We start from the raw sequence: 25,707 nt of genomic DNA, 5'->3' as shown, positions 1-25,707 counted from the left end.
GTCTTCCATCCTGACATAAAAGCAACATGCTTCACACAAAAAACAGGAGGAGGAAAGCATTTATGATCTCTGCCATCTCCCCAGGATATCTATATACTGTTTACTCTGCCAGCAATTTGCAGTGCCGTGTACCCTTCCAATACTGGATTTACTGGATTTACTAATGCAGCTCAGGCTTAGCTCTTCCTCCATGAGGCTCAAGGTCCACATGGAATTTTGGGAGCAGTGCAGTGAAGCACATTATTTTCCCCCTCAAATGGAAAGGTGAGGCAAACTTGCTGGGCCACTGCAAGCCTCCTCTCACTCTCTGGCCAGGGGTGCTCCTGTTGCCTTCCCTCAGCAAATCCTGAAGCAACTGGTCAGTATACACCAAAACCTTGAAAAATCCCACACACAAACACACCCCTCACCACTGGATTAGGGCCACATGGCAAGCCTTCTTCTCAAGGAACACATTTTTCTCAGCAAAAGGGGAAGATTTTATTAAGTTAAAAGTTGAAGGGCACAGCGGAGCAGCAGCAGCTGTCACCTTGGGGAGGTTGGCTCGGGCGGGTGCAGTAGCAGCCTCACAGCTCCTCTTCCCCAGAAAGGAGAAGCCCCGTGGCTCTGGGCTCCTTCCAATGCAGGTTCTTCCAGGAGCCAAAAGGGCAGTCACGGGGAGAGAGCTCGATCATGTGGACTCTTGCCAAGGTGTCCTCTTTCAACTGTCTCAGGCAAGCACATCCACGGCAGATAGCCCCAGCGGCTCCCTCCTATGGCTTGCGTGTCTTTTCCGCAGCTCCCTGGGGGTGGCACGGGGAGGGGGAGCATGGTCCTTGCCGTACATCCCAGGGGGACCGTGGAGACATTTGGAAGAGAGGGAATATGTGCCAAAGGTGGCTGTGTGTGGCCAGAAGAAATGGAGCTAGGAAAGGGGGGAAAACCGGGTTCTCTTTTTCAGGTTAGAAAAATGCTGGTGATGTAGTAAAAGTTTTCCTCCTCCTCTCCCCCTCCTTTCCACGGGGAAAAAAAATCCTCTATAAAATATAATTTTCACATATAAAATCCTGAGGAAGGTGCATGTAAGGAGCCAGTCCAAACAACGTGCTCAGGTATGCAGGCAAAAAAGGTTCATCAAAAAAGCTTTGGGAGGGGAGTGAGGAGGTTGGGGGTGTGTGGGATTCCTCACCAAGGTGGCAACGGATAGGGATTCAACCTCCCTCTCCCCACAAGTGAGGAATGGAGCAAATATAAAACAAGAACAGATAACAAATGTAGAGCAGACCTAGAGAGAGACAAAACCAGACATGGTTTAGAAAGATTCCAGTGAGCACAGAAATGCCATCCCTTCAGCTCCCTGGGGAGGTGGCTGTCTGGTGCCCTGCTACAGACCCACTCATCTCAGCACCCATCAGCAAGCGCTGGTGGAGCAGGGTGAGCCCAATACAAGCAAGAAGCAGAAGCACTCTGGACAACAGGATGCCCTCATTCCTGCCACCTTGCTCCCCCCCCATCTGTGGCAGAGATGCCTGCAGGTGAGCGTGGGAGAAGGGCTGGGTCTAGCTGGGCTTGCTTTGATGCAGACCTAAAATTATCATGCTGCGATAGGGAAACCACTTCAAAGGTGAAGGCAGCAGAAACACTGCCTACACAGGGAATGTGTAATGTAACTACCCACACTGTCACCCAAGCCATGGGGCGAAGGCCAGTATTTGCCTGGCTCCCACAAGCAGCCTGGTTGAGGAGTGATTGGTGCTGGCTGCATCAAGAGCGCCATGAAAAGGGGGCTGGAGCCCTCGGGAGAGCATCAGGGACAGCAGGAGGGCCAGCAGTGCAGGCCAAGAGGATGCGAGAAGCAGAGAAGGATGAGTTTAAGCCTAAAACTTCAAAACTAATTGGAGCAGGAGAAATTGGCAGCTTCCACAACCCCGCAGCAGCCAGTCTCAGCCACCTGCACCTGCAGGGGACGTCCCAGCATCCCCAGACTCACCGTTACTTGCTGTTGCACAGTGACTCCTTCTCCTGCAGAGCCGCCATGGCCAGGCGCAGGTGCTCCTTCAGCTGCTCGATCTCTCGCTCCGAGCGCACCTTGATGTGATTCAGCTCTGCATAGACATCTTGGTATTTCCCTGAGGCAAATCTCTTGTCCTGCCAGGGGAGGGAGAAGGGTCAGGCAGGTTGCAGGGCTGATTTTAGGGAGTGTGGCAGCAAGGTGAGCCCAGCAGAAGAGCCAGCAGGAGAAGAGGGGAGAGCTAGCCCTGGGTTTGAAGCCCATCCCAATCTAGGCCAGGCAGAAACCACTCAGAAGAGGAGCATGGAGCACTTTGCAAACACCAGGCCAGGGAAAAACATAGAGACACTGGTTCCACAGCAGCAGGAATGTGCAGCATCAGGTTGAGGAGGTGATGTGGGCTTTAACACGGCTTGTGTGCATGTGGGGCAGCCATATGGGAAACATAACCCCACCAGGAATGCAGGCCACTAAGAGCTGTGTGCAGCTGCTTATATGGCCAGAAACTTAATGTGAATAACTCATAAGCTCCTGGAGCATCACTGAATTCCAAAGCCTCTTTCAGGTTCCTCTTTGGCAGTGGCCTTTGAAAATTCCTCTGAAGGAGCTGCTGCCAGTGGAGGGAGCAGCACACCCGGAAACGGTGCCCAAGGAAACCCATCCACTCAGAGAGGGGACAGCTAGGGGAAGCAGAATGCCTGGCAGCCTTCACCTAGGTTTCCCACTTGTAGAAGGTGGCCTCCTGTCTTGTCTGGGCTTATGTGTGCATACATCTGGGGAAATCAGCAACTCTGTGACTCCTCCCTTGTACGAGGTCAGCCTATGCCAGTCCGTGCTGTTGGAGCTGCTCTGTGCTCTGCAGTCAGCAAGGACAAGCAGCACAAGTGACAAGAGGGTTTGTCTCAAGCATCCCATCAAACCCAGCCAAACCCTGCTGATATGCAGACCTGCTGCTTCCCTGCCTTCCCTCTCCTGCTCTTTCCCAATTGCTCTCAGAAAACACCAACCTTTTGCATCATCTGCAGCTCCTCCCGCAGGCACTGCACCTCCTTCTTTACGTACTGGAGCTCATTCTCCTTCACCCGCAGCAGCACCTGGGCCAGAGAAGGGGGAGAGGAACCAGAGGTGACTCAAGAGCCACCGCCTCGGAAAGGCCGGCAGGCCCTGGCGCAAGCGCAGCGGTGGATAAGGAAGGAAGGGCCAGAAGGGCTGGGGCAGGAAACGGCGCAAGCAGCCTGAGAGAGCAGAGAGGGGAGCCTTGAGATCTGCTTCCTGCACCGCTCCATTCGTCACCCCCTCCCACTTGCTTCAAGCCAAAGCCATCAAGAGGAGAAAACCTCCGGGACGGGCGGGGAAGGAGGCAGTGGGGCAGCCAGGGGGGCCCCGTACCTCCAGCTCGCAGGAACTCCGCTCGTTGTTGTGCGAAGCGCGGTCCCCAGAGCCACGCGATGAAATAAAGCTTCGCAGCTTCCCGATCTCATCTGAGAGGCGGGTCTGCAGCTCCTGCAGGCAAAGCCAAAAGACGTCAGAGTAGCCATGGCACAGATTTCTTACTGTCCTGACCATTCCATCTCCATGGCAGACCCTGTTCAGCTTAGAGACCATGTTGTAACCCCCTGTCCAAAGGCAATGGCAGCATCTACATCCAGCAGAATACACTCGCCATATTTAACGCCAAGATAAGATGGCCTCTAACTCTTAATCTTTTTCTTTCTGATGATAGAATCTCAAAAGGGAAGAAATATGAACAAATAGGAGAGTTTTAACAGAGGAGCTATGCTGTGTGAAGGAGGAACATGCTCCAATGCTCCTCTCTGCTGACAGGAAAGCCCTTCTCTTGCCTGATTTTTGTGGAGGAGGTCCTTCCCCTCCTGCTGACAGCGCTCCAATATCTGCTCTCGCTCTTCTGCCTTCTGGGTGAGCTCCCCGATTTCCAGGCACTTTTGGGAATACTGCTCAGAAAGCACCTGCAGCTCCCGCTTCAGCGACTCCACGTCCAACCTGCCAAAGAGGCATCAGCTCATCACTGTCCCAAAACCCTTGCCAGCTCCTGGCCCCTGGCACTGCCTTCCCCCCTGCCATGGCCAGCCTCTGGCCACATCAGTCATTAGCACAAGACAATGTTCCCTGTGAACCTGAGCTTCAGTTCCCACACTCCTGCACATGAGTGTGGTGCTTCTTGGAGCTCCAAGCTGTGCAGAAGAAATGGAGGAGCTTTTCATAAGGAAAATAGAGGAGAAATAGCTACAGGTATGAGGGAGGTGCTATAGGGAAGAGAGCCAAGCAGGGGACAAACCTTGCTGCCCTACAGCTGCAGCAGCCCTGGGAGCCACTACTGAGCACCCACTAGCCTTGAGGAAGGAGCTGGGGAAGTGGCAGGAGGAAAAGGTCAGGGCTGGAGCTGCAGATGGAGTGTGGTGACAGCGGCACAAGACAGCATCATCAGACAAGAGGAGTGAGAGAGATGCTTTCTTACTGGTGCTGCTTCTGGAGGGCTTCTGGAAGAGAGCTGCATTGCTGGAAGCTCCGTGTCCTGCCCAACTCCTTATTCATTTCCTCCCGGTGGGCTTTCTTCAGTGCCTCAATGGCTGTAGAGGGGGACAGTGAGAAATGGGGGATCAGGCTGTGCCAGCCTCATGGAAAACACACCTGAGGACTGGCTAAGCTCTTGTCACTGCAGGTTCCCAGATCCGTTTCTGCAGATTCCCCCTCTTCTCTCAGGGTATTCCCCACCGACTCCACACTCCAGGATAATGATGCTGCCAAGGAGACTAACACAGGGCACTGTGGGAGCTGTCTACCACTTCTGCCTCGCCCATCTACAATAATGTGCTTGTCCCCTCCCACCCATCCAGAGGCATGACCCAATTTCCTTCAGTATCTTTACCACCCCGTCTCCACCAGCGCCGCAGGAACGAGAAGCACCAAAGCTCGTGCTCCAAGAAGCGCCAACCTCACACCAGTATAGTGAACACTGTGGCTCCAGATGACTGGGATGACTGGCTTCTGACAAGAGACATTTGGGGAGAGGCAGGAGGGACCCAGCTGAGCAGGGGCACAGATTGGTGTTTGCTCCTACCTGCTGCCGTTGCCGCCGCCTCCTCTGCCAGGAGCCGCTCCTTCTCCTGCCGCAGCCGCTCCAGCTCCCGCTGGTGGTGCCTCTGCAGCTCCTCCATCACTTGCTGGTGGGATGACTCCATCTCAGCCAAGCTGCGTTCACAGGCCTCCTGTTGTGAGGAACAAAGGAGGTGTGAGAGACCAGGAGAGAAGGAGGAAGGGCTTGGGCCAGGACAGACATCTGGCTGCAAGTCCAGAGACATTTTTAAAGAAGTGAGACTACTTCCCAGGAGGGTCTTTTCCTTCTGAAAGTGAGGTGGCACTTGAATCACTGAACACAACCATTTTACAGGGACACACATCTTGCAACCCTCATTTGTGCTTTATAGAGAAAGAATGTTCCTCTAGCTCTTAAAACTAAAGCAGCAAGACAGGAACATCCCTCTTGGTCCAAGAGCTGGGAATAACATGTCCGACACCACAGTCCCAACCCTACACCAGGCTGCACTGCCTGGGTGGAAGAGATCAACAGTGGGAACTGCATCTCAGTATCTGCCTTTTAAATGAAGCAGCATCCCCTGGAATCAATGAAAACCGAGCCCCCTCTTCTGAAAAGTGACACCCTGTACTACCCTGTGACATGATGGAGGCTGCCAAAGAGCCCTCCCCACAGCCTAGTGCTTTGGGATCTTCCTTACACAGCCCTCCCTCCTTTCTGATGGCTCTGAGACCAAGGGGATGGCTCTTTCTATGCTGAGTGCTATGATTAACTCGAGCTAGAGCAAAGCAAAGAGGTTCCCACCTTGGCGCTACGCCTTCACTCCCCCTCTAAATGCTGGCAGCACCTCCCTGAGCCTCTCAGGAAGGATTTGTTCACCAAACCTTGCCATGATGATTAAAAGCCTGGGCCTCAAGGACATCAGCAGAGAGCTGAGACATCATCACATCCCCCAACAGCTCCTTGCCATCCCATTCCTTCCCCACTGAGGATTAAGGCTCATACAAAAGACACTGGAACATGTTGTATGAATGCAAACCCTTCCTGGCTACTCCTCTCTACTGTGATGAGGGAAGCTGGGAAGCTTCACAGAACAACAGAGGAAAAGGTGAGGAATCAATTTGGTGATCTATCCAGGGACCAGCTGCAGCCCTTGGCAGACAGGGAGAGCGAATCCTTTGGAGAAAGGCCAAGTTTGGCCTCAGATGTGAAATGCTGGCTTTTTGAGCTAAGTTATCAGGAAGATAAGGAAGTTCCTCCCCACTGCTTTTGCTTTTTTTTTTTTTTTTTTGACCATAAAGAGGCCTGTAAGCTGTAAATATTAAATCACAATAACACAGAGACTGCTAAGTGTCTGGGCTGGGTGCTACAAGGTTTGTGGGTTTCTTTATCTGTGCTAGGTACAGCCAGTCCTGTGGAACAGACTTCACCAGCCCCAACTTCCTGCCCTGCCAACCACCTCTGCCCCGGTGTCTTCCAACACATAAGGCCCATCCTGAAAATCCCACTCTATGGTCAAATGGCAGCCTCCACACAGGAAATCCCTGCGGGATGTGACCCTGCTTGCTTTGGATCAGTCCACAAGAGGGGAAAATAAATAAACAAAGAGAAGTGAGAATATGAAGCATGAGCAAATTCTGCTTTGCTGGCTCTCCCACATGCTGTCCCAGCAAACGAATGGGCTGTGCTGTCAAAGTGACCTTCAGGGCTCGGGCTGTCCCCAGGGACTGACTGACTGACTGCTTTTAACGAGACACGTGGGAGCCCCAGTTAGCAAGAACCACACGTGGTGAGCACCAAACCAGAGGCTCTGCAGGAAGCTGCTGACCCATTCCTGAGCTGGGCTATGGCTCACCCCCACGGCCCAGGACAGCACTGTACCCACATGCAAAGCGGAACACGGATCCTGCACCTCTCCCCAGATTATCCTTCTCTCCCTTTATAACCCTGGCCCCTTTAAGGCCAGGCAACATGCACCAGCCTTTATGTAATTAACATTGATTACAAATGGGCCCAGTTAGATTCACCATGGCAACCCAATGATTAGCAATACCTGCTTGGCAATAAGCTGCGTGCCAGAATTTCCCAGTTTGGTACTGGGAGTGACCCCCAAGCCCCAGGTCCGGCACTCTACTCACCTGTGAGATGTACCCTCGGGGCACATGGCTGTCCCCCTGGGATTTTGCTGCCTCCCGAAGGCTCTCGTTTCTGGCCCTGCAGGACTCCAGCTGTGCCCGCAGTGACTGGATCTGTGCCAGGGAGGACAGAGAAAGATGTTCAGCCAAGGGTGGAAAAGTGCCATGGCCTGACCAATGTGCCACATCCAAACCCTGGGCCTAGGGATGGGGAGGACAACACACGGCCAATGCGGGCCTCTGTTTCCCCAGCAGCCTGCCAAGAGACCACACAGGCAAAGCCAGCCCCAGCCTGGTTAGTGCCAGTAAGGAAGGGAGGAAACATCCCAGCTTTCAGAGGTGGATCCATGCTGGAGGAAACCACCACAGCATGGTTCCTTTCAAAGGCTGGCAGGTGAAGTGCTTGCAGACTTGGGAATAGCCAGAGAAGAAAGGCTGTGAATATACTCCAAGGAAACACAGATTCCACACAAGTAGTGCCACTAAATAAATTATCCTGGACCAAAACATGCTCTGGGGAACCTCTGCAGGTGTGTGAGAGCTGGCCTCTAGCTTTGCATTACCAGGTTCCAAAAGCTTCCATGCACTTGAGGAGCCAGAAAGAACTCCCTGCACCTCTGCCTTGCTCTTCTGCAGAGCCTCCTGTAGCCAAATAGCACATTAAGGAGCCACCAGAATCCCAGAGATTTCAGAGAGGAGGGATGCTCTTACCTCCTTTTTCAGTGACTCATTGGTGTCTCCCTGGCCCGCCTTGCTCTGGTTCAGCAGTGTTGTCAAGGGCACCCGCCGCAAGTCCTTCAAGGGCAGGTGCTCCAGCTCCAGCCACTTCTTCTCTATCTCCTCATTCAGACGAACCCGTTGGTCCTCCGAAAGCGGAGCAGTGGGGAGGTCCTGCTCCCCGGCCTTGCGGGAAGGGTCTCCTGCTGGGCCATCGCTGTTTGGGACCCTGCCATCGGGGGTCTCGAACCATTTCCGCCTCTCCTCTGAACGGATGGCCAGATCCCGCTCCAGCTCCTCATACCTGGGAGTTCGGTCAGAGATCTTCAAGCTCCCTTTTGTCCTCTGCAGGGACCCCTGATTTCCAGGGTCTTGTGGCAAGGGAGACAGCTCCACATAGTCAAAGGCATGGCGCTGCCCATCCGCCTTCCAGTGACTGCCCTTTGAGTTCCCCTCGGAGCCTGAGCCCGGCCGCTGCTGCTCCTCCGTCCGGAGTGAGCCTTTCTGGGGAACACAGTTACGGAAGTTCTCCTTGTCACAGTCAGGGAGTCTGAAAGCAGAGCAAGAACTGGTGAAAGAGAGGCATGTGTGGGAAAGGATGCCAGGAGAGGCACTGCCAACTGCTCTAGGCTCAGACCCTCACTCAGCCCAGCCTTACAAAACCCCACCCTGAGTGCAGAGTTGGGCCTGTAGCATCCCATCCCTCAGGGAAACAGATTTCTCCACCAGGCAGCAAGGATCCACCCTGGTTCCAGCTATGCTGGTGAAGAAACCAGTCAAAACTTATGTGGTGAGGCAAAAAGCAGGTAAAAGAAAGGGAGCCATCAGGTTCTCAACCCCTGTCACTGGCTGCTGTAACCAAACCACTTTCAGAAGGAGTAGAGGGCAGGGCTGCACTGGGAGTGGTGAGATTTCCAGAGGGGCCTTCCTTGCCCCTGCCAGTCAGGGTAGAGGGACAGCAAGGGAGAAGAGGACAAGCAGCACTGGGCAGCTCTTACTTGGTGATGTCTGGAGCACTGACTGGGCGCACATTCTTCCTCAGGGCCTCGATCCAGTTGCGCCGGATGCCAGAGGTCATCGCTGACAGGGTGAAGACGGCATCCTTTGTCTGCAACAGGGAGGTGACAGGGGCCCTCTCAGCACCCAGTGGATGTGCAGCAGCTCCCTCTTGCTCCCTGAGACCCACAGCCACTCACATACACCAGTGCTGGGCTGTTAGAAAGGCCACCCTCTGTCGCAGGCTCTCGGGGACAGGTGGAGGGGTGGGAGAGGAGAGGTGGGAGAGGAGTTTGAGGGGGATCCTTCATGAGACCATCTCCAAGCAAAGGCGAAAGAAACCTTGCTGGCACACCAGTGCAATCCAGTTGTTCAGGTGCCAAGAGTCAGGTGCCAGCACTGGCGTACAGCAGCAGGGCACAGGGAAACCCAGACCATTAAGTGCCCAACCCTGCACGCCCACAGAAATATCATTTCTCATGCTGCCTTAGCAGCCACCTCCTGCTGCTACAGCAAATAGCCAAGGACAGAACTGTACTGGGGCTGGATCCAGGGCACAGGCTGTCACCAGAGCATGATCAGCCAGGTTACGTCGAGATCTGCAGTGCTTGCTACTCCCCCCTGCAGCTGTGGAAAAGTTGCCTTGGCCAACACATCACTCAGACACTCCTGGCATTTAGCTTGGCTCCTGGACTGCCTCCAGTACAGCCTTCAGCCAGCCCTGCAAAGCCTCCTCCTCCTCCTCCTTCCTTCCTTTGCAGGCAGCCAGCCCTGATGTCCCAGAGCACTGTCACCCATGTGTCAAAAAAACAACCTTGGGCCACTATGCTGGCATGAGATCTGTATGAATTGCCTCTCAGCATCTCGGCACAGGGAGGGAGCACACACTCCCACGCCGTGTCCCTTGGTGCTGCCGCTCCGTACGCGTGGTGCCGGTCACTCACGTGTATCTGGAAGCCGTAGTTGCGCTGCACCGCAAACTCTGTCACATCCGTGCAGGAACGGAGGTCGATTTCTCCGTCAAGGTCATCAGCCTGCAAGCACAGCCACCCGCTAGGACATCAGTGCACAGCCAGCTTTGAAAAAGGCCACCTCTGCCTTCATCCCACAGTTCCCTGGGAGCCAGGCTCAGCTCTTTGGGAACCAGGCTCAGTTCCCCAGCACAGCATGGCCTCTTCTAACAGAAGGGCTGCCAGCAGCATGGATGGAGAGCATCCCACATACCCAGCCACAGGACCAGCCCTTCTCCCCACCTCCCATCACTGACAGTCCCCAAAGACTTTGTCACCCTGCCTTCATCCTCTTCATCACCCCTTGGCAAAGAGCAGCTTGGCACCTCAGCCATCCTTCGGGAGGACATGGTGCTGTTGCTTGTCCCTGGTCATACCAGAGCTGTGCTCCTTTCCCCCCTGGCCAGGAAGGAAGAAAGGGCTGCTGAAAGGCTGGCCATGCTTACCTCCTCTGCGTTCGAGTCCCGGTAATACCTCAGGCTCGAGTCGGTCAGCACGAACCAATGTTTCTTCCACTGCAGGCGCATCATCGGGCAGGGGGAGGGAAGGGAAAAGACAGGAGGGAAATGTACAGGCAGTTACCAGGGAAAGCGTAGGAACAAGGAGGGATGCTCTGCACTATGACCTCTCGGCCTTCTCTTCCCCCTCCCCCGCTCCCAGATCCCCCTCGTGACCCTCAGCTGGGAGAGAGGCACTCGATGAACCTCTGTGTCCACACACCGAGCGAGGCATCTCCACCGAGAGTTTCCCACTGCCTTTCCCAGCAGGAGAGATCTCAGTAGGCAAGGAGGAAGGAAATCAGCTGGCTCACTGGGGCGCTCCAGCAGCAGGGGACAGGGGAAGAGGCAGACTCTCATCTGAGGCTTACCTCTCCGGGCTCGTCCAGGATGGACATCCATCCCTTCTTGAAATTGAGAAGATCCGGCTGAAAAACAAAACAGAGAATTACTGTCTTGGAGTGATCCACAAAAGGGTTTTCCATGCCAGGGGGTGGAAGGTGAGTCCCCTATGGCAGAACAAAAATGGGAATAGCCTTTTAGGAAGTTCATGGGGCTATGCAACCCTATGGCAAAAGAAAATTGGGCATAGCTCTCAGCAGAAGTCATTCCTGTAAGAGGAAGCAGGAGATAAGGGAAGAGGTTTAAAAAAAGTAAAGGAAAATTTGCAGCAAAGAGGTTTCCACAAAGTGCCTCAGAGGTATTTATTCAGAGAGGGGGAGGCAGGGACAAGGAGAGTGGGCAGAAGGGAGTGCTCCACCACCACCAATGGAGGTTGCCTCAGAGATGGAGACAAAGCTACAAAGAACCAAACACGCCTTGTCCCAACCCTGGCTGTCCATGCCCCAGAGCTATGTCCCTCTGGTAACTTAACCACTAATCATTTATTAAAAACATAGTAGCTCAGCTCTCACCAAAAACCTACAGGAGGCAATTCAACAGCTGTGAAAACACGTTTACTTTAAACGATGTGCCCCAGGGTAGAGATGAAGTCAGTGCTTGATCCTCTCCCTTCTCCCTCCGAGGTTCAACCCTCTCTGAGTTCTGAATTTTTCTCTTACCCAGCTCTGTCTGCTCCCCCCACCACTACAGAGTCTGCCCTCTGCCCAGCCACAGCTACAGAAGATAAAGAGAATTTCACCCAGATTACCCTGTGCCACAAAGAAGTTTCCACGCGCTCTCTGCCTCCTCCTAACCTCATCTCGCTGCTGCAGCATCCCAACCAGTTTATCTTCTTCCCAAGGTGGAGCACCAGAGAGCTGACTCAGGGGAACCTCTCTCCTTAGGTTTGTCCTCAGCCAAACAGGCTCCAGCTGGTCCCTCCTCCCACCCCTGCCAGCTCCCAGGAAGTTGCACCATCAAAGAATTCAGTCCAAGGCCTCTCCTCCCATGAAAGTCAGTTTGCCAATCTGCCCCTTCTCAGGCAGCCAAACCAGGCAGGGACAGCATTGGAGAAGTGACGGTACCAGAGCTGGACCTCCCAGAGGTCCAGCACCACACCTGCCACTACTGTAGAAGCCACCAGCAGTCCCCATGTTACAACCACTAGCTGGGATGGAGCTGGAGAGAAGGAGGTGGCCCAGCAGCCGATGGCCGCCCCACATCCCCTGAACAAGCCCAGTGGCCAGCCACAGCTGCCCCACAAGCCCAGCTCCCTGGCTGTAGAGCCAGGCCAAGCCTTTCCCTGCTTTCATCTCCCTGAGCTGCTGCTCGTGGGTTACACCCAAGGTTATGGGGCGGCAAGAGCAGAGTATGTGCCGGCCCACCCTGGCGCTCTGGCTATTGGTTCAAGCAGGAGCAAGGAGTCCTGCCAAGGGGAGGTCACGCCTGCTACAGCTTCAGGCCTGGCCAGAAGCATCTGGCAGTCCTGAGCTCCCTGGGAAGGGAGGGAAACCAGAGCAAAAGAACATGGGGGGCTCCCAAGTCTCACCTCCTGATGAGGTGACAGGCAGCTGGTAATGGCAGCTAGGAGACAAGGGGGATTTATGCACTCCCATCAACCCAGATTTGTGGTGGCTCCACTGCTGCCCTGAGAAAGCACCCCAAAAATTAATTATTTCTCTGTGGCAGCAGCTCCACCCTTTTTCCCGTTATTCCTTCCAGTCTGGTGACTTAAGCTCCAGCTCTCAATTCAGAGTGGTGAGAGGGAAGGAAAGGAGACAAAACATCAAAGTACAACCACCCCCCTCCTGGGACACACATGCACTCAACAGAAGAGAGAGAGATGGGCAGGCTCCATGGAGGCAGAAAAACAATGTAGGGAGAGAGTGGGGCTGTCATACAGATCAGCTGGGTCTCATCTCATTGAGGATCTACAATCCCAAAGCATTAGGTGCCAAAATAATTAATATTAACAAGATGCATGCCGCTGAAAAAACTGCCACCAAGTCCTTTCAAAACTGCTGCCCCCAATGCAGTGCTGGAGCCAGAAAATCCCCCTGGAGGGCTTTTCCCAAGCAGGCAAACTGCACAGGGTTTCTGCTTTCCCTGCCAGCCTTAGACATGAAGCTGCAGCTCTGTAGAATTGTCTTTGAATTATTCTTGTCACAGTGGGGTCAGTACCATAAGTAGAGGCCTCCGTTGATACACAAAGTGCTTAAAGCCACTTTTCTTCCCTTCCCCACAACCAAATCCAGTTCCCTCACCCAGCATAAAAAGCTCAGAGAAGAGTGCGAGGCTCAAAGAGAACCCCTCATCCAGAGGAAATGGCCCAGCAGTGGGAGGAGGAAACATCCAGGAAAGCCGAGCTGCTGGGAGAGATCCGGGTGCCAGAGATGCAATGATGTGGCAGGATGCACCCCCGGCAAAATGCACGGCCCTGCAGCTCGGGACTGCAGATGGCTTGGGAGGTGGTGGTGGCAGTGATTGTACCCAGCTGCATCCATACCCATCAGAGTTTTATGTTCAGCCCCGCAGCTGGCCAGGTAAAGGCACTGGAGGGGGTCTCAGGTAGCTGGGGGCATAGGTGATTTTCTGGAAAGACTGGCTTGCAACAGCAGGTTAAGGAGCGGCAGCTGCCTGCTCTGGTTGAAGAAGGGCTACAGGGAAGGTGATAACAGTCTGTAAGTATTCGAAGAATGTAAACACCAAAGAAGGAAAAGGGACAGGGTGGGAGCAAAGGAATTGCTCCCGGGTGGTACTGAGGCGCCAGGATGGAGAAGTGGAGGAGAAGAGGCTGCAGAAGGCTGAGAAAGCTCAGTGTCCGAGCAGGATAGTCAGGTGTGTCCTTTCATGACCAGCCTTTGTCATCACCCTGCCTCCTGCTCTTCCCAAAAGCTCCTCAGCAATGCAGGTTCTGAAGCACTGCTTCCTCCCACCTCCGGGAGATGGTGCAAGGGGCTCTCAAACCTCCCGGAAAGCACAATGTCTCCTCTAAAAGGGGAACCCACTTCATAAGGCGCGGGCCCCAGGCCAAAACACAAAGCAAAACCGCTCCAGCTCAGCTGGGTGAAAGCAAAATCACACCCAGCCTGGAGCACACATGCAGCTCCCGAATCTACACGTGCAGTGAGAAGAGCCAGCGGACGACGGGCTCTCCCTTTCCCACCGCCCCCGTGCGAAACGCCGGCGGGCACAGCCCAGCCTGTCACCTCCATTACCCTGCTCGCGGCCGGCAGCCGCCTGTGCCAAGGAAAGTTCGCCCCAGGGGTGGGATGCTCCCTGCCCCAAACCGCATCTGTTTCCCACAGGGAGCCGGAGCTCCCCGCGGCCGGGGGGACACCAATTTCGCATCCGACTGCGGTCATAGGTGCGGTGAGCTGGCCTGACCTCAGCCCGGTCCACGCTCACGCTTATCGGCGTAGGGTGGTGCCCACTGGTGTCGAAGCGGCCACGGGGAGCTCTGGGGGGACCCCGGCGGTGATGGGCAAGGGAACCAAGGAAGAACCGCCACAGCCTCGAATCCCGGGGCCAGAGTCCCCCAAGGAACTGCGGCTCCAGAGATCCCCGGAGCGCAGGGACCCCCGGAGGCGGCGGCTGACAGCTGGGGTCCCCCGCCCCCTCCCAACCCCGGACCGTCCCCCGGGCTCCGAAGGAGAAGTCCCCGCGATCACGGCCCACCAAGCCCCGAACCCCAAGTCCCGACTCACCGTCATGGCGGGGGCGCCGCGGCCGGCGGGGCCGGGGCCGGGGTCGCGGCGGGGCCGGGCGCTGGCAGCCAGGGCGGCGGGGCGGCTTCAGCGCCCGGGCGGCTTCCACGGCCCCACCATGCCCGCTCCGCCGCCCACCCCGCGATCCCCGCGCGCCTCTTTCCTTTTTTTTTTTTTTTTAAGGGAAAAAAAAAAAAAAAGGAAAAGGAAAGGAGGGGAAAAAAAAAAAAACCACCCCAAAAAACTTTTCTTTCCTCCCCCCAGAACTTCCTGGGAGGACCCGGGCAAGCCAATGGCAGCCGCAGCCGCCGCCCCGACCGCCCGCAGCCAATGGAGCCGCCGGGGCGGGCGAGGCCGCCGGTCCGCACGGAAAGGGGCGGTGGCCCCGGGGCGTTGTGGACGGGACGGGACGGGGGCGATGCTGGGGCTGAGCCGTGTCCCTTTCCCGGCCCGCTGGCCCGGGAAAGATGAAGACCTGGGAGGGACGGGTTCAGCCGCTGCTGCTCCGGGAAGGGACTGCCAGGAGCTCAGCCCTTACCCAGGCAGGGTTTGCTCTCAGGCTGGGATTTTTTTGAAGACAGGGATTTTCAGCAGTGCACACAATGGAGTCCTTGCCTTGGATCCTGGGGCTGCTCGGTTTTATCCAACCAACTGAACCTCTCTGGGCTCGTGGCAGGGGTGGTAGGAGGTCATGGGGAGGCTCCCAGTGCCCCTGGAAAGCCATGCCAGCTGGCCTCAGGAAAGGGAATTGCTAGAGAGGGTCCCAAAGGAAAAGGGGAGAGGGGCTGTGCATCACAAAATGCCAGGCAATCACACCAAGGTGATGCTTCTTGCTGCAAGGAAAAGGGAAGGTGCCAGAGCTCAGCGCTGAAGAAACCTGGCACAGATGAGGCGATCTGGACCAGTTATACAGAGTGTGTTCAGGGCTTTGGGCTCCTCTCTGGCCTGATGCAGGGAAGTGAGGGAAAGGATGTCACCCGTTTTGAGTTTCAGAGGCCTTTGACAGCCTCTTTCCTGGCTGCAGTTTGTCCTTGTGTAAAGAACAAAGGCAGGTCCTAGCAGAGGATGACCTGGCTGAGATGACTGATGTGCACAGAGGGGGACAGAGGCAGGAACTTGTATGCAGCTGCCAGCTACATGGGCTCCCAAAATACTTTCTGCAGCACCCCATAGCTGCTGCAATGTCACTTTGCAGGAATATAATACACTTTTGCCAACACAATACACTGTATCTTCTTTCACACCACTAAAGCCCACTTCATCCCTGTAAAACCCTCGGTGCTATCACAGCACTGGCCAGTAATAAAGCAAAGGAAAGCAGCTGTACTGAGATTTTAGTCCCAGGTCTACTGTTTGCCCTTCTCCGGCTTTATAAAAAGGCTCTGTGCCTCATTTTCCCCACCTGAGAAATAGGTGAAGGACAAAGAGAAGGGGAGTGCTCGTGAGCACGGAGTTCAGGACGTCATGGGAAGGCAGCACCACGCTGGACCTACTCAGGTCAAATGCTGGAGACCTAGGTCCTGCCCTCAGTGACTACGAGAGAAGGACAGCTGCCCTTCCTCACAATTCCCAGGGCCTGGCCCCTACCTTGTTGCGCTTCTTACTGGCATTCAAATGTGGCTGCGGGCTTCCTGAGGTGCCAGTGCTGCTTTGTGGTGGGAAGGTGCTTCCACCCAGCTGGGGCTGCAGGGGAGAAAGCAGGAGCTGAAGCCATTGGGGTTTAGTCCTCACCTCAGTTTCCCAGATCCGAGCATCCATCTCCTGGCGTGAGGCAGGGAAGAAAGCATCTTCCCTCCTCCCAGTGCCAGGTGGGTAGTACAATTTCCCTGGAGAAGCAGAGGATCCAAGGGAAGCAGGGTGCAGAGAACTGCAACCCAGTGGACCCACCCAGCCTGTGCTTGCCAATTTTAGGCCTTGCAGGGTCCCCATCACCTCTGGCTCCTGCCCTACTCACATGGTAAATGGGAAGACTCTTGTTCCCCCAGTCAGTTTCCAATGGCTTCTCAGGGTTGTGTGTCTCTCGTGCATGCTCGGGACCCTTCCAGTCCTCCTCCAGATGCTGTGCTGGACTCTCAGGCCTTTTCCAGCTGTCATCCGACCGTAGTCCCACATCCAGACATCTAGCAGGGTTTTTCCAGTCCCTTTCCAGCTGGCGCATCACATCTGCATGGCACACGGGCATCTCTTGGCGCTTCCAGTCCTTCTCCCACACCTGTGCTTGGTGGGCATCCCCACGGCCCCTCCAGTCCTGCTCCAGTGGTTGTGTTGGGCTTATGGGGCGCAGGGGCTTGCCTCGGCCTTTCCAGTCCCTGCTGGTGCCCTTTGCGGGCTGGGAGGATGTCAGCTTTTCCCGGAGGCTCTGCCAGCTGCATTCGGATGGCTTCCTGGGCCCTGCAAGGTGCAGCGGCTCCCCCAGCTTCACTCGTTGCCTCTCTGCCCCCGTCACCAAGCTGGGAGGGGAGATCTCCTTTTGACTTTTCCTTGTGCTCTCTGTACGTCTCCCAGGACTGAGGGCCCGTGGCGGTGGCTCTGCTCGGCTCAGCCTGAAGTTATCTGAGCCCTTCCCAGCACCTGTGGGGTGCAGGGAATCCCCTCGGCTCTTCTTCTCCAGTGCCTGCCGTATACCCCCTGCTTGCCAGGTGACTCGGCCCCTGTCTGAGTTTGGGGGGCGGGCAGGCTCCCCCCGGCTTCTCCAGCTTTTCTCAGTGCGACAGGGAGGGTTCACGGGCTCCCCTGCTCTCCTCTCCAGTCTGCGGGCTGGGCTTGCGGAGCGTGGGCTCCGGCTGCCTCTCTCCAGCAGCCAGCCAGGACTGGCAGGGCGTGGGGAGTCCCCCCGGGTCCTGCTGGCCTTCTCGGGGTGCCGAGCTGGGCTGGGGGAACGCCGGAGCTCTTTGGGGTCTCTGCTGCGCTGCTCGAGCTGCCAGGAGAGTCGCTGACCCTGGGTCACAGGGGAGAGAGAGCAGGGATCCTCTTAAAAAAGTGCCAATGAGCAGAACAAGATGGGATTAGGGCTGGCGGGTGATTTGGTTAAATGGCTCCCCAGAGAGAAGTTGCATTCCTGTGCATGGAGCCAGTCCATACTGTAGAGAAGCCTCTTGCACCCAAAGGGTGAAAGGGCTGCTGCATTTTAAGAGCCAAGGGTCCCAATCCATGACAGAGGGAGAGCTAGGATTAAAGGGAAGAGGAAGAAGGGGAATGAAAGAGGGAAGCATGTGGCAGAAGAGGAATATGTGACAGGAAAAAGCAACTCAGCTTGCAGAGTTGGGATGAGGTCCTGCTGTGCAGCCAAGCCTCACCTCCCTGGGCAGGTTGGGGCTGGACCGCCTCCGGCTTAGGTGGCCTTTGCTGGGTGGCACCGGCGTCTTGCCATCGAGCCGGTCCACACGGCCCTCCTCCAGAGCCTGGAAGGCCTCCAGTGTCTCTGATTTCCTGTGGGCACACACAGTTGGTCCAGCTGCCACCCTGCTCAGCTTGGAAGCAGAGCCCCAGCAAACCCTGCTCCACCTTAGCCTGACACCACAGATCTCCACCTGCTCCAGACACTGTGTGTGCCGTAGCCTTTCCCTGTCCCCACCAACCAGCTCAGCTTTCCCATGCTGCTGCCTCACCCATGTCTTCTTCACACTATTCCTCAAGCTTCCCTCCATCTTTACATCCCATCCACTTGCCCAGGATACTTTCCCAGTCCCTCTTTATGTCCCCTCCTGCCCTGTGCTACCAGTACTGGAGCCGCTCTTGCTCCTCCAGCTAAAGCCTAAACACTACTGGGTACTTCTTGGCATCCCCTATCATTTCCTGAGTGGCTCCTGCAGTGAATGTGGAATCCCTGGGGAGCTATGGATGCTAGGATTGGGGAACACCTCTTTCCTGGCCCTCTTACTGTGGGGAGCCCTGCTTTGCAGCTTGTCTTGCACCTTCCAAGTGGCTATGAGGATGAGGAAGGTGGGCTGCTCCCTTCTAGCAGTGTAGCTTAGCTCCACCTTTCCAACAGCCTCAGCTGCCCATGTGCCGCAATGGAGGAAGCTCTGAGCCTTGATCCAACCCTTGCTTTGAGGGAAACGTAAGCACAGCTGAAAGCTGAGCTCTGCCATCTAGCCTTGCCTTCCCCCTGAAGCACGGCCATTCGGGGGCGGGGGGGGGGGGGCATCCAACAGCATGGAAGGGCAATCCCCTGCCTCTGACCACTGTGGAGTCCCATTACTTCTCACCTGCGTTCGCATCCAAATATCCTCTCCACCTCCACTCGGCCAGGGCTGAGTGTCCGGGAGCCATAGCGGTCAGCAGCATCCCGCTGGCCCAGGCGCTTGGGCTTGGGCAGGTCTGCCAGCACCGTGTACTCCTGCCTCTCCAGCCCGTGCCGTGCCTCTGCACCCCCACTGCCGGGGTGCCTGTGGGACTCCCGGACCCGTGGGCCAGAGAGGTGCCCACTGCCACCCAGCAGGTCGCTGCGGGCCGGCGGGGAGCCAGCTGGGGTGCGTGGCAGGGTGGATGCCCAGGGAGGGTCAGTTTTTCGGTGCTTTGGCCAGCTCTCCTCAGGCTTCTGGCTGGCAGCACGGTGCTCTGGGACGGGGAGAAGGCCGTTACTGGGGGAGGCGCGAGCGACGCGGGATGCCACCACGTCCACGGCAAAGCAGGTCTTCGGAGGAGAGCTAGAAATGGTCCAGGAGGGCAGAGATAAAACCCAGACTCCCTCGAGGCAGGGTGGGAGCACTGGAACACAGCACTTCGAGCCGAGGGCATGCCAAACCATGCAGATAGAGAGCACCCGAGACGCCCAGGGTTCACAGTCAGCACACATACAGACGGACTCTCACATATTGCCCACGGATGTGTTGAACACTTCCTGGGACCAGAATTAGATAAAGAGATGCTAAATCTAAACAGAGATCTGCCTTGAACCTCAGAGACCCCTGGGTGGAAAGCACACCAGAACCAGGATCTCACACAAGAGCAAACCAAGAGTACCTGCTTTCGGTGGACAGATTTCTTTCCTAAAGCCCTGGGCTTCAGTTCTCACCCAGGATCTAGAGGAAACAGGCTGAGCCCACCTGGGTCTGTCTGCCTGTGGGGCTTGTGACCGAACCTCCTCCTTATGGCCCAAGTAGCTCATCATGTCCCGTTTGCCCGATCCCAAAGTGTTGTCCCACAACCGGGTCATTTCCCCTTCCTGGGAGACAAGATGGGGCAGATCTCTGCAATGGGGACTAGTAGCTTCTGTGGGCTGGAAGGAGGTAAGAGTATATATGAAAACTTACAGCCTGTTCAGCTCAAAACTGCCAGTAAAAAGGAACCAGAAGAGGAGCTGTGTGAGTATAAGATGATGCCAGACCAACGATGGCAAGAAACAACATAGAAAAGTCCACATGGGAGCATCCAAGAGTAAATCTTATGAGCTCTTTAGGGGGAGAGCCTCCTTTGTGTGTCTCAGCTAATCCCCCCCTGCATCTCAGGACCTTAGAATCATAGAATATCTCAAGTTTTAAGGGACCCATAAGGATCATCAAATCCACCTCCCTGCACATGATGGGCTCTTTCTTCCATCTGCCCAAGGCAGGAGAACCAGAGGGGCAAATTCAACATGTCTGTGTGCCCAGGAACCTTCTGAATGGGCCCAGAAAAAGTGGCATTGAAGGGCCAAGGGAGCTGGGGCTACCAAAATAACCCAAACCACAAGAGATCCCCATCTCACCCTGGCAAGCGTGGAGTTGGCTTCAGCACAGGCGCTGGGGTCGGTGCCAGTTTCTCTGTGCTCACCCTCAGCTCCGGGGCTGAGTGGGGGATATCGCCTGCTCTCGTGCCAGCTGTGGGGCAGGGAGAGAGGACAGCTGGTGGTCAGCACAGCCCGCAGAGCTCAGGGGTGACTGACAGCACTGGCAGCCCAAGCCACACTGACTCACTCTCTGCTGGAGGGGCAGAGGCTGGCAGAGCCCATCCTGAGACCACCAGCCTTGCTCTGGAGGGAATGAGGATGAAGGACACTCTTTCAGGGGCCCCTGACCTCTCCAGGGTCAGCCCAGAGGAATGGTTAGAGTGCATCACATGGGGGTTTCTCAGTCCTTTTTCCCAGGCACCAGTGTGCAGAACATCTGGGAAAAGGCAGCTGATTTCCCCCTGCTTGGCTTCCCACTCCCCCTCCTCCGTTCTTCCCACCGAAGGGGCTTGTTGGAGCAGCAGGGCTCCCGGCTGGTACTCACCGCTCCGTGCCCTCTGCCGGGCCCACACACACGTATACCTCACACTGCGGGGCTAAAATATGGAGGGAGTCCCAGGGCTCTCCTGGGGCTGCGTCGCTGCAGGCATCGCGCCCTGTGACCTCCGTGGCATGATCCTGCGAGGAAGAAGGGGTGCAATGGTGCTGTCAGCGTGCCAAGGATGAGGATGAAGGCTGCCTCTTGGAAATGCCTGCTCCTTCTACCTCCTCCGAGAGCAGCCTGGCCTCCAGGGCTCTTGATATCTTTCCCAGCCCACCGTTGAGATTTTTGTCCTACATCAAGAGGCCAGGGAGGCCCAGCACGTTCCTATTTGATGCTGAATGCTGCGGACGTCCCAGAGACTGCATGTGTGGATGAGGGTTCAGGGAAACTGCCCCCCCATGTTGGCACTGATGCTGCTGGTAGCCACTCTCCCTCACCAGCAGGATAGCTCAGGGAGAGGCAGTGGAGCCAAGAGGAAGGAAGATTTTTGCAGAAAAGGCTGTAGTCCCAGCCTCTGCCTCTCTCTGTCAGGGCTTGCAGGCGTCTCAGCATCCTCCCTGGCCCCTGTTACCTGCGGGGCTTATGAGCAGCAGTGGGGGAGGCTCCGGGGAGCCGGCTGTCTGCGCCGCCTTCCCTCCAGCATCTCGCCTGCACCAGGATTCACTCAGAGCTGACAGCTCTGAGCAGATCGAGGGCGAAGGGCTGAGGTAACCTTAGAGGGCCCAAGGCCAGGAGCAGAGGGGGAGAGGGTGAGAAAGAGAGAGGGAGGCTCATTACTATTTCATCATCCCTGGCCAGCCGCTCCTGGAGGACGTCAAACAACACGAAACCCTCTGTGAACATGAAACCAGCTGTTGCCCAGTCGGAGACAGCCAAGTAGCTTGTGTGTCCAGTCCTGTCCCAAAGGATCATGTTGGATCAAGGTATCTGGAGCCCAAAACCCCATGAGATTTACCCCTCTCCTGCCTTCTCCTCTGGGAACATCTTGCTGAAGCTGCCTCAGGGACAGAACTGAGCCCTGGCCCCAAGCCAACAGCTGAGGCCATAGGGAATCGACCAGGACCATATTTAAGGTGAGGCAAAGCTGTAAATGCCAGCAAGCGTCAAGCAGAGATTAATACAGGGCGGGTCCCTGCTCTGCCAGTCTCCAATTCCCTCCTTGTAGTTTTGCATCTGTGACACTCCTGCCTTCCCTTCCAAGGAAAGGCTATCAAGCCCCTCGTATCCAGTGTCCAGCACTTTCCTGCTCTTAGTCTGGCACAATTAAATTAAGCATTCCTATGCCTGGAAATGAATGCCCATAGAGGTTTTCCCCACCAAGAAATCTAGAAATCCTGACTGAGCCTTTGTCTTAGGGATTTCTGTCTCTAAAAAGGCAGATGGAGTCCCAGTATAGAACAAAGAAGCCCTTAATGAAGTATCCGTAGCCTGCAGGTGGGATGGAGGAGCTCACCTGGACAGCATGCTGGTGAGCCCCTGCGGCTCGGAAACAGTGCTGGCACAGGCTCTTTGCAAATATGTTGGCTTCAAAGTTCATGCAAGGCACGTCATCCACTGAACCAGACATTGTGCATAGCAGGGACGAAGATCTTTGGCTGATGGGCTACTGGCAGGGGCCAGCCAGGAGAAAAAGGAGGAAGGAACAGCAGCAGAAGAAGCTGTGGAAGCAGGAATGTTATTTCCAGACTGAAGTTTGCTGCTCCCAGCTGTCAATACTGGAATCGAAGGGAACCCAGGTACAATGTGATCCACATAAATACAGGTAATAACAGAATGTGCTCTAGCAGAGACCTCTTTTAGAAGGGGCACTGCACTCTGAAACGACTGCTGACACTCCTCTGTTTGGGAGTCCTTGTGAACAGAGGGAATGATGCACATGTCCTGCTATTTTGTTTGATGGAAATGTTTTTTTCTGTCTTAAAAGGCACAAAAACTAGATTTTTTCTTAATTATGTTGGTCATAAAGGGATGGCTCTAAGCAGCTTAGGAAATTTGGAAACCCACTGAGTCTCTTGTTAATCCTGTTAAAATTTTGAGACCTGTAGGACAGTGAACTACAAAACTGCGAAGGGTAACAGGCATTGCTAGCACGACAGCTGGGATACCCATTTCTGTTGTTTTCTTGCTTTGCATCCTGCCCACCATCACCTCCTCTGTCCTGCAGGGTTTGAGAGTGAGTCTTTGGATTTGAGAATGTGATCTGAGCTGGGACGGTTCTGCCTAATTTGCCTGGAGGAGGCACCAATAGAAAGACAGGAAATCAGACCAGCATCTGAGATGTGCACATGCCACTGGTGCCCTAAACATGGACATTTGAGTCAGAGCAACTGATCAAGGCCATGGCTGCTCCCCAAAACAACCAAGGCCAAACATCAATGCCAAAACAAAGCTATAATTTTTGTTTGTCAATGCACTCGTTTTCAGTACAGCAAGTTGCACTAGGTGCCAGCCTTGCAGCATCCTTCCTCACACTGGGGCATATTTGCTTGACTTGTTCACACAAAATGCTTGACAGGAGCCTAAGCACTCCCCTGCCAGGGATGCAGCACAAAACACACCAACATCGCTGCCCACCACTGCCCATGCGCTGCCACCCGTGGCTGGAACCCCTGGTACCTCAGTGCCTGATGGGCAAATCATTACTCCCCACATCCCTCGGGCCCTACTGTCAGGATAATGCTGCGATTCCCCAGGACCTCTGGCATGCATGCAGCCGGCCGTGCTCAGCGCTCCCAGTGCCTCCCAGTATCCCCAGTACCTCAGCTTCCCTATGGCTCCCAGCGCCTCGTCGCCCGCCGAGCTCCCCCCTCAATGAAGCTCGCCGTGGGAACCGCGGGACGCGAGGCCCCGCCCCCTGCCCTCTGATTGGCTGCCGCCGGGCAGCGATTTGAATACCGCCTCCTGAGTGGCCGGCGGCGGCGCGCGGCCATGGCGCCCCCGGGCGCGGGCTGCCGCGTGCGGCGGGCGGGCGGTCGAGCGGCTCGGCCCACGGCCCTTCCCCTCGGCTGCGGCTCCCAGGGACCGCCTCGCCGCCTGCCGAGGGGCTACCCAGTGCTCCTCGGAGGCAGCGCCCCAGGAGTCCCTTATCCCGAAACAGATGCCAAAGCAGTGGTCTTATCCGCGAGCGCTGAGAGAGCGAAACGCCAGCGTGTCCCAGCACAGCTCCAACAGGGGGTCATGCCTACCCACAGCACTCAGACAGATTGTCTAACGTGGGCTTTACCTACCAAGAGCAAGCCCTGCCTCACCCTCACTCTTTCTAGCAGAACGCCCTTTACATCTGTCCTCCACTGCTCCTTCTACAATTCAAGCTCCTCTTCCCGATGCTAGTGACAGTTATAAAAATTCAATTTCACCTTTTGTTCATTCATTAAGGGCAGTCTGCAATCCATTCCTCAAACCTATCTACGTCACACAACCCATTATTCAGCTCCCTTTTAGTCCCCGAAAGTTCTAATCACTCTCTCAGTAACTTTTTTCCTCGAGTTCGTTTCTGGAACACAATGCTGGAAGCAGAAGTGTGACTGTACTGAGTACAGCCTTGAGCTTGATACACGACAAAAGCAATAACTACAGTGCACTGATTATCACACAGCTCATGCACGCACTGCAGCCATTCCTCCTTTTTGCTGTGCTCCAATTTTCCCCCAACTGTCTGATCTTTTTGGCTCCCAGTCCGCTTTTGATCCTCTGCAATCCCAAGTATATTTTTGTATGTGCATGTGTGCGTAATTGCAGTCTAGCCAGTGAAATCCATCACGCATGGCAACCCCAGTGTGGCAGCCCATGTCAAAGCCCTGCATCGCTGTGCCAGCCTGGGGCATGTGCACAGCAAGGCGCAGGTGCCCGAAGTGACCTAGCTGCAGAGCCACGCGTGAAATGCCTGTGGAAAAGGGGCTTCACAGGGAGCTGCTGGTCTCTGCTTTTCCTGTACGAGGCAGCAATTGCGCTAGCATGTTGATTTTTGCAAGCACCTTGCATTTGGAAGCAGCCTTCTCCTGAGCAGCTAAGGTGGGGCGGGGGAACCCCAAAATGCTCAAATCCGTCTTGAAAACAAGTGGAAGCAGCAAAGAAGATTTTAAGCCAGAGCCTGGTATGAACTGTGATGTGTCTGGCAAACACTTCACTCACTGACTTGTGTGTGAGAACTCATACCCTCATTTCAATATATCCAGGGGTAGCCTGACTGTATACTCTATGCATAACAAAAACAGCAGACTAGGGCTGAGTCAGTAATTCACATTACAGAATAAAGCTTTAATCAATCAAATGGAGAAATCAATAGTGGAGTGAACAATCCTGATGGTTAACGCTGCATAGGATTTAACAGTTCTGTTCTCAGTCTATCCAGACCCTTTTTTGTTTTTTTGTTTTTTTTTTTTTTTTTTCTAATTTGAAAACTCATTTTCTAGCAGGAACTGGAAGATTTCAGAGTGTGGAAGGGGCTGTTGGAGACTTCAGCTGTCACTTTAGAAAGGCTCAAAAATGTTATTAGGCCAGGGAAACAGCATACTAAAAGTGAGATTCTTCTAGATCACCTGGCAGCAAAATGACAAAAACTGAAGCCACTCTTAGCACCTCATCCGGAATAAAATAAGGTCATCCAGCTCTGTCCCAGCTACCATGCCAGGCTGCCTACAGGCTGGGGAAGGCAACTGATCCACATTCCACACTCCACACTCCAGCAGATTTCTCAAACAGATAGTACATTTCTTTTACAGTGGCCATCCCAGCTCCAGAGCAAACTCCTCGGGTGAGAAAGCATACAGGTCAACTTCTGTCCACAGTCACTCCACAAGGCACTATGTCCTGGAGAGAAGGGGAAGCTGCTGTATGATCCAGACAAACTATGTTACCCTGTCCTCCAGCTTTGAGCTGCCGTCCCCTTGGTGCGATACACCTCTCCAAAAAGAACTTCCCTCTCCTTCTCTCCTTCATCCCTCTCAAACCCACCAAGCACAGAATGCTCTAGAGAATGTAACTCCCAAACCAGAACAAGAAATAATTTATGCTCCACACATGGGA

At 55.1% G+C, this 25,707-nt stretch overlaps 1 protein-coding gene across 6 annotated transcripts; it reads right to left on the bottom strand.

Annotated features, from left to right (window-relative positions):
• Positions 1-455: 455 nt before the first annotated feature.
• TRIOBP (TRIO and F-actin binding protein) lies at positions 456-22,510 on the bottom strand. 6 transcript variants are annotated; one of them, XM_068191209.1, is made up of 19 exons: positions 22,136-22,510; positions 20,683-20,816; positions 18,697-19,137; positions 17,785-17,917; positions 16,443-17,426; positions 16,076-16,171; positions 10,772-10,828; positions 10,350-10,418; positions 9,838-9,927; positions 8,896-9,005; positions 7,892-8,447; positions 7,184-7,294; positions 5,070-5,217; positions 4,467-4,578; positions 3,832-3,991; positions 3,380-3,493; positions 2,998-3,084; positions 1,970-2,127; positions 456-1,264 (listed from the first exon to the last, which is right to left on the bottom strand). In XM_068191209.1, the coding sequence occupies exons 1-18, from the start codon at positions 22,247-22,249 to the stop codon at positions 1,972-1,974; spliced, it is 3,672 nt and encodes a 1,223-aa protein (XP_068047310.1). In that variant the 5' UTR covers positions 22,250-22,510; the 3' UTR covers positions 456-1,264; positions 1,970-1,971. The 6 variants fall into 6 exon arrangements, with proteins under 6 accessions (XP_068047310.1, XP_068047313.1, XP_068047311.1 ...); XM_068191212.1 differs by lacking the exon at positions 22,136-22,510 and adding an exon at positions 20,178-20,289 and having other exon boundaries at positions 20,683-20,701; XM_068191210.1 differs by lacking the exon at positions 16,076-16,171 and having other exon boundaries at positions 22,136-22,507.
• Positions 22,511-25,707: the final 3,197 nt, after the last annotated feature.

This window comes from Anomalospiza imberbis, chromosome 5, assembly GCF_031753505.1.
Source record: "Anomalospiza imberbis isolate Cuckoo-Finch-1a 21T00152 chromosome 5, ASM3175350v1, whole genome shotgun sequence".
Classification (NCBI taxonomy): domain Eukaryota; kingdom Metazoa; phylum Chordata; class Aves; order Passeriformes; family Viduidae; genus Anomalospiza; species Anomalospiza imberbis.
This window is presented reverse-complemented; position numbering and strand designations above follow the sequence as displayed.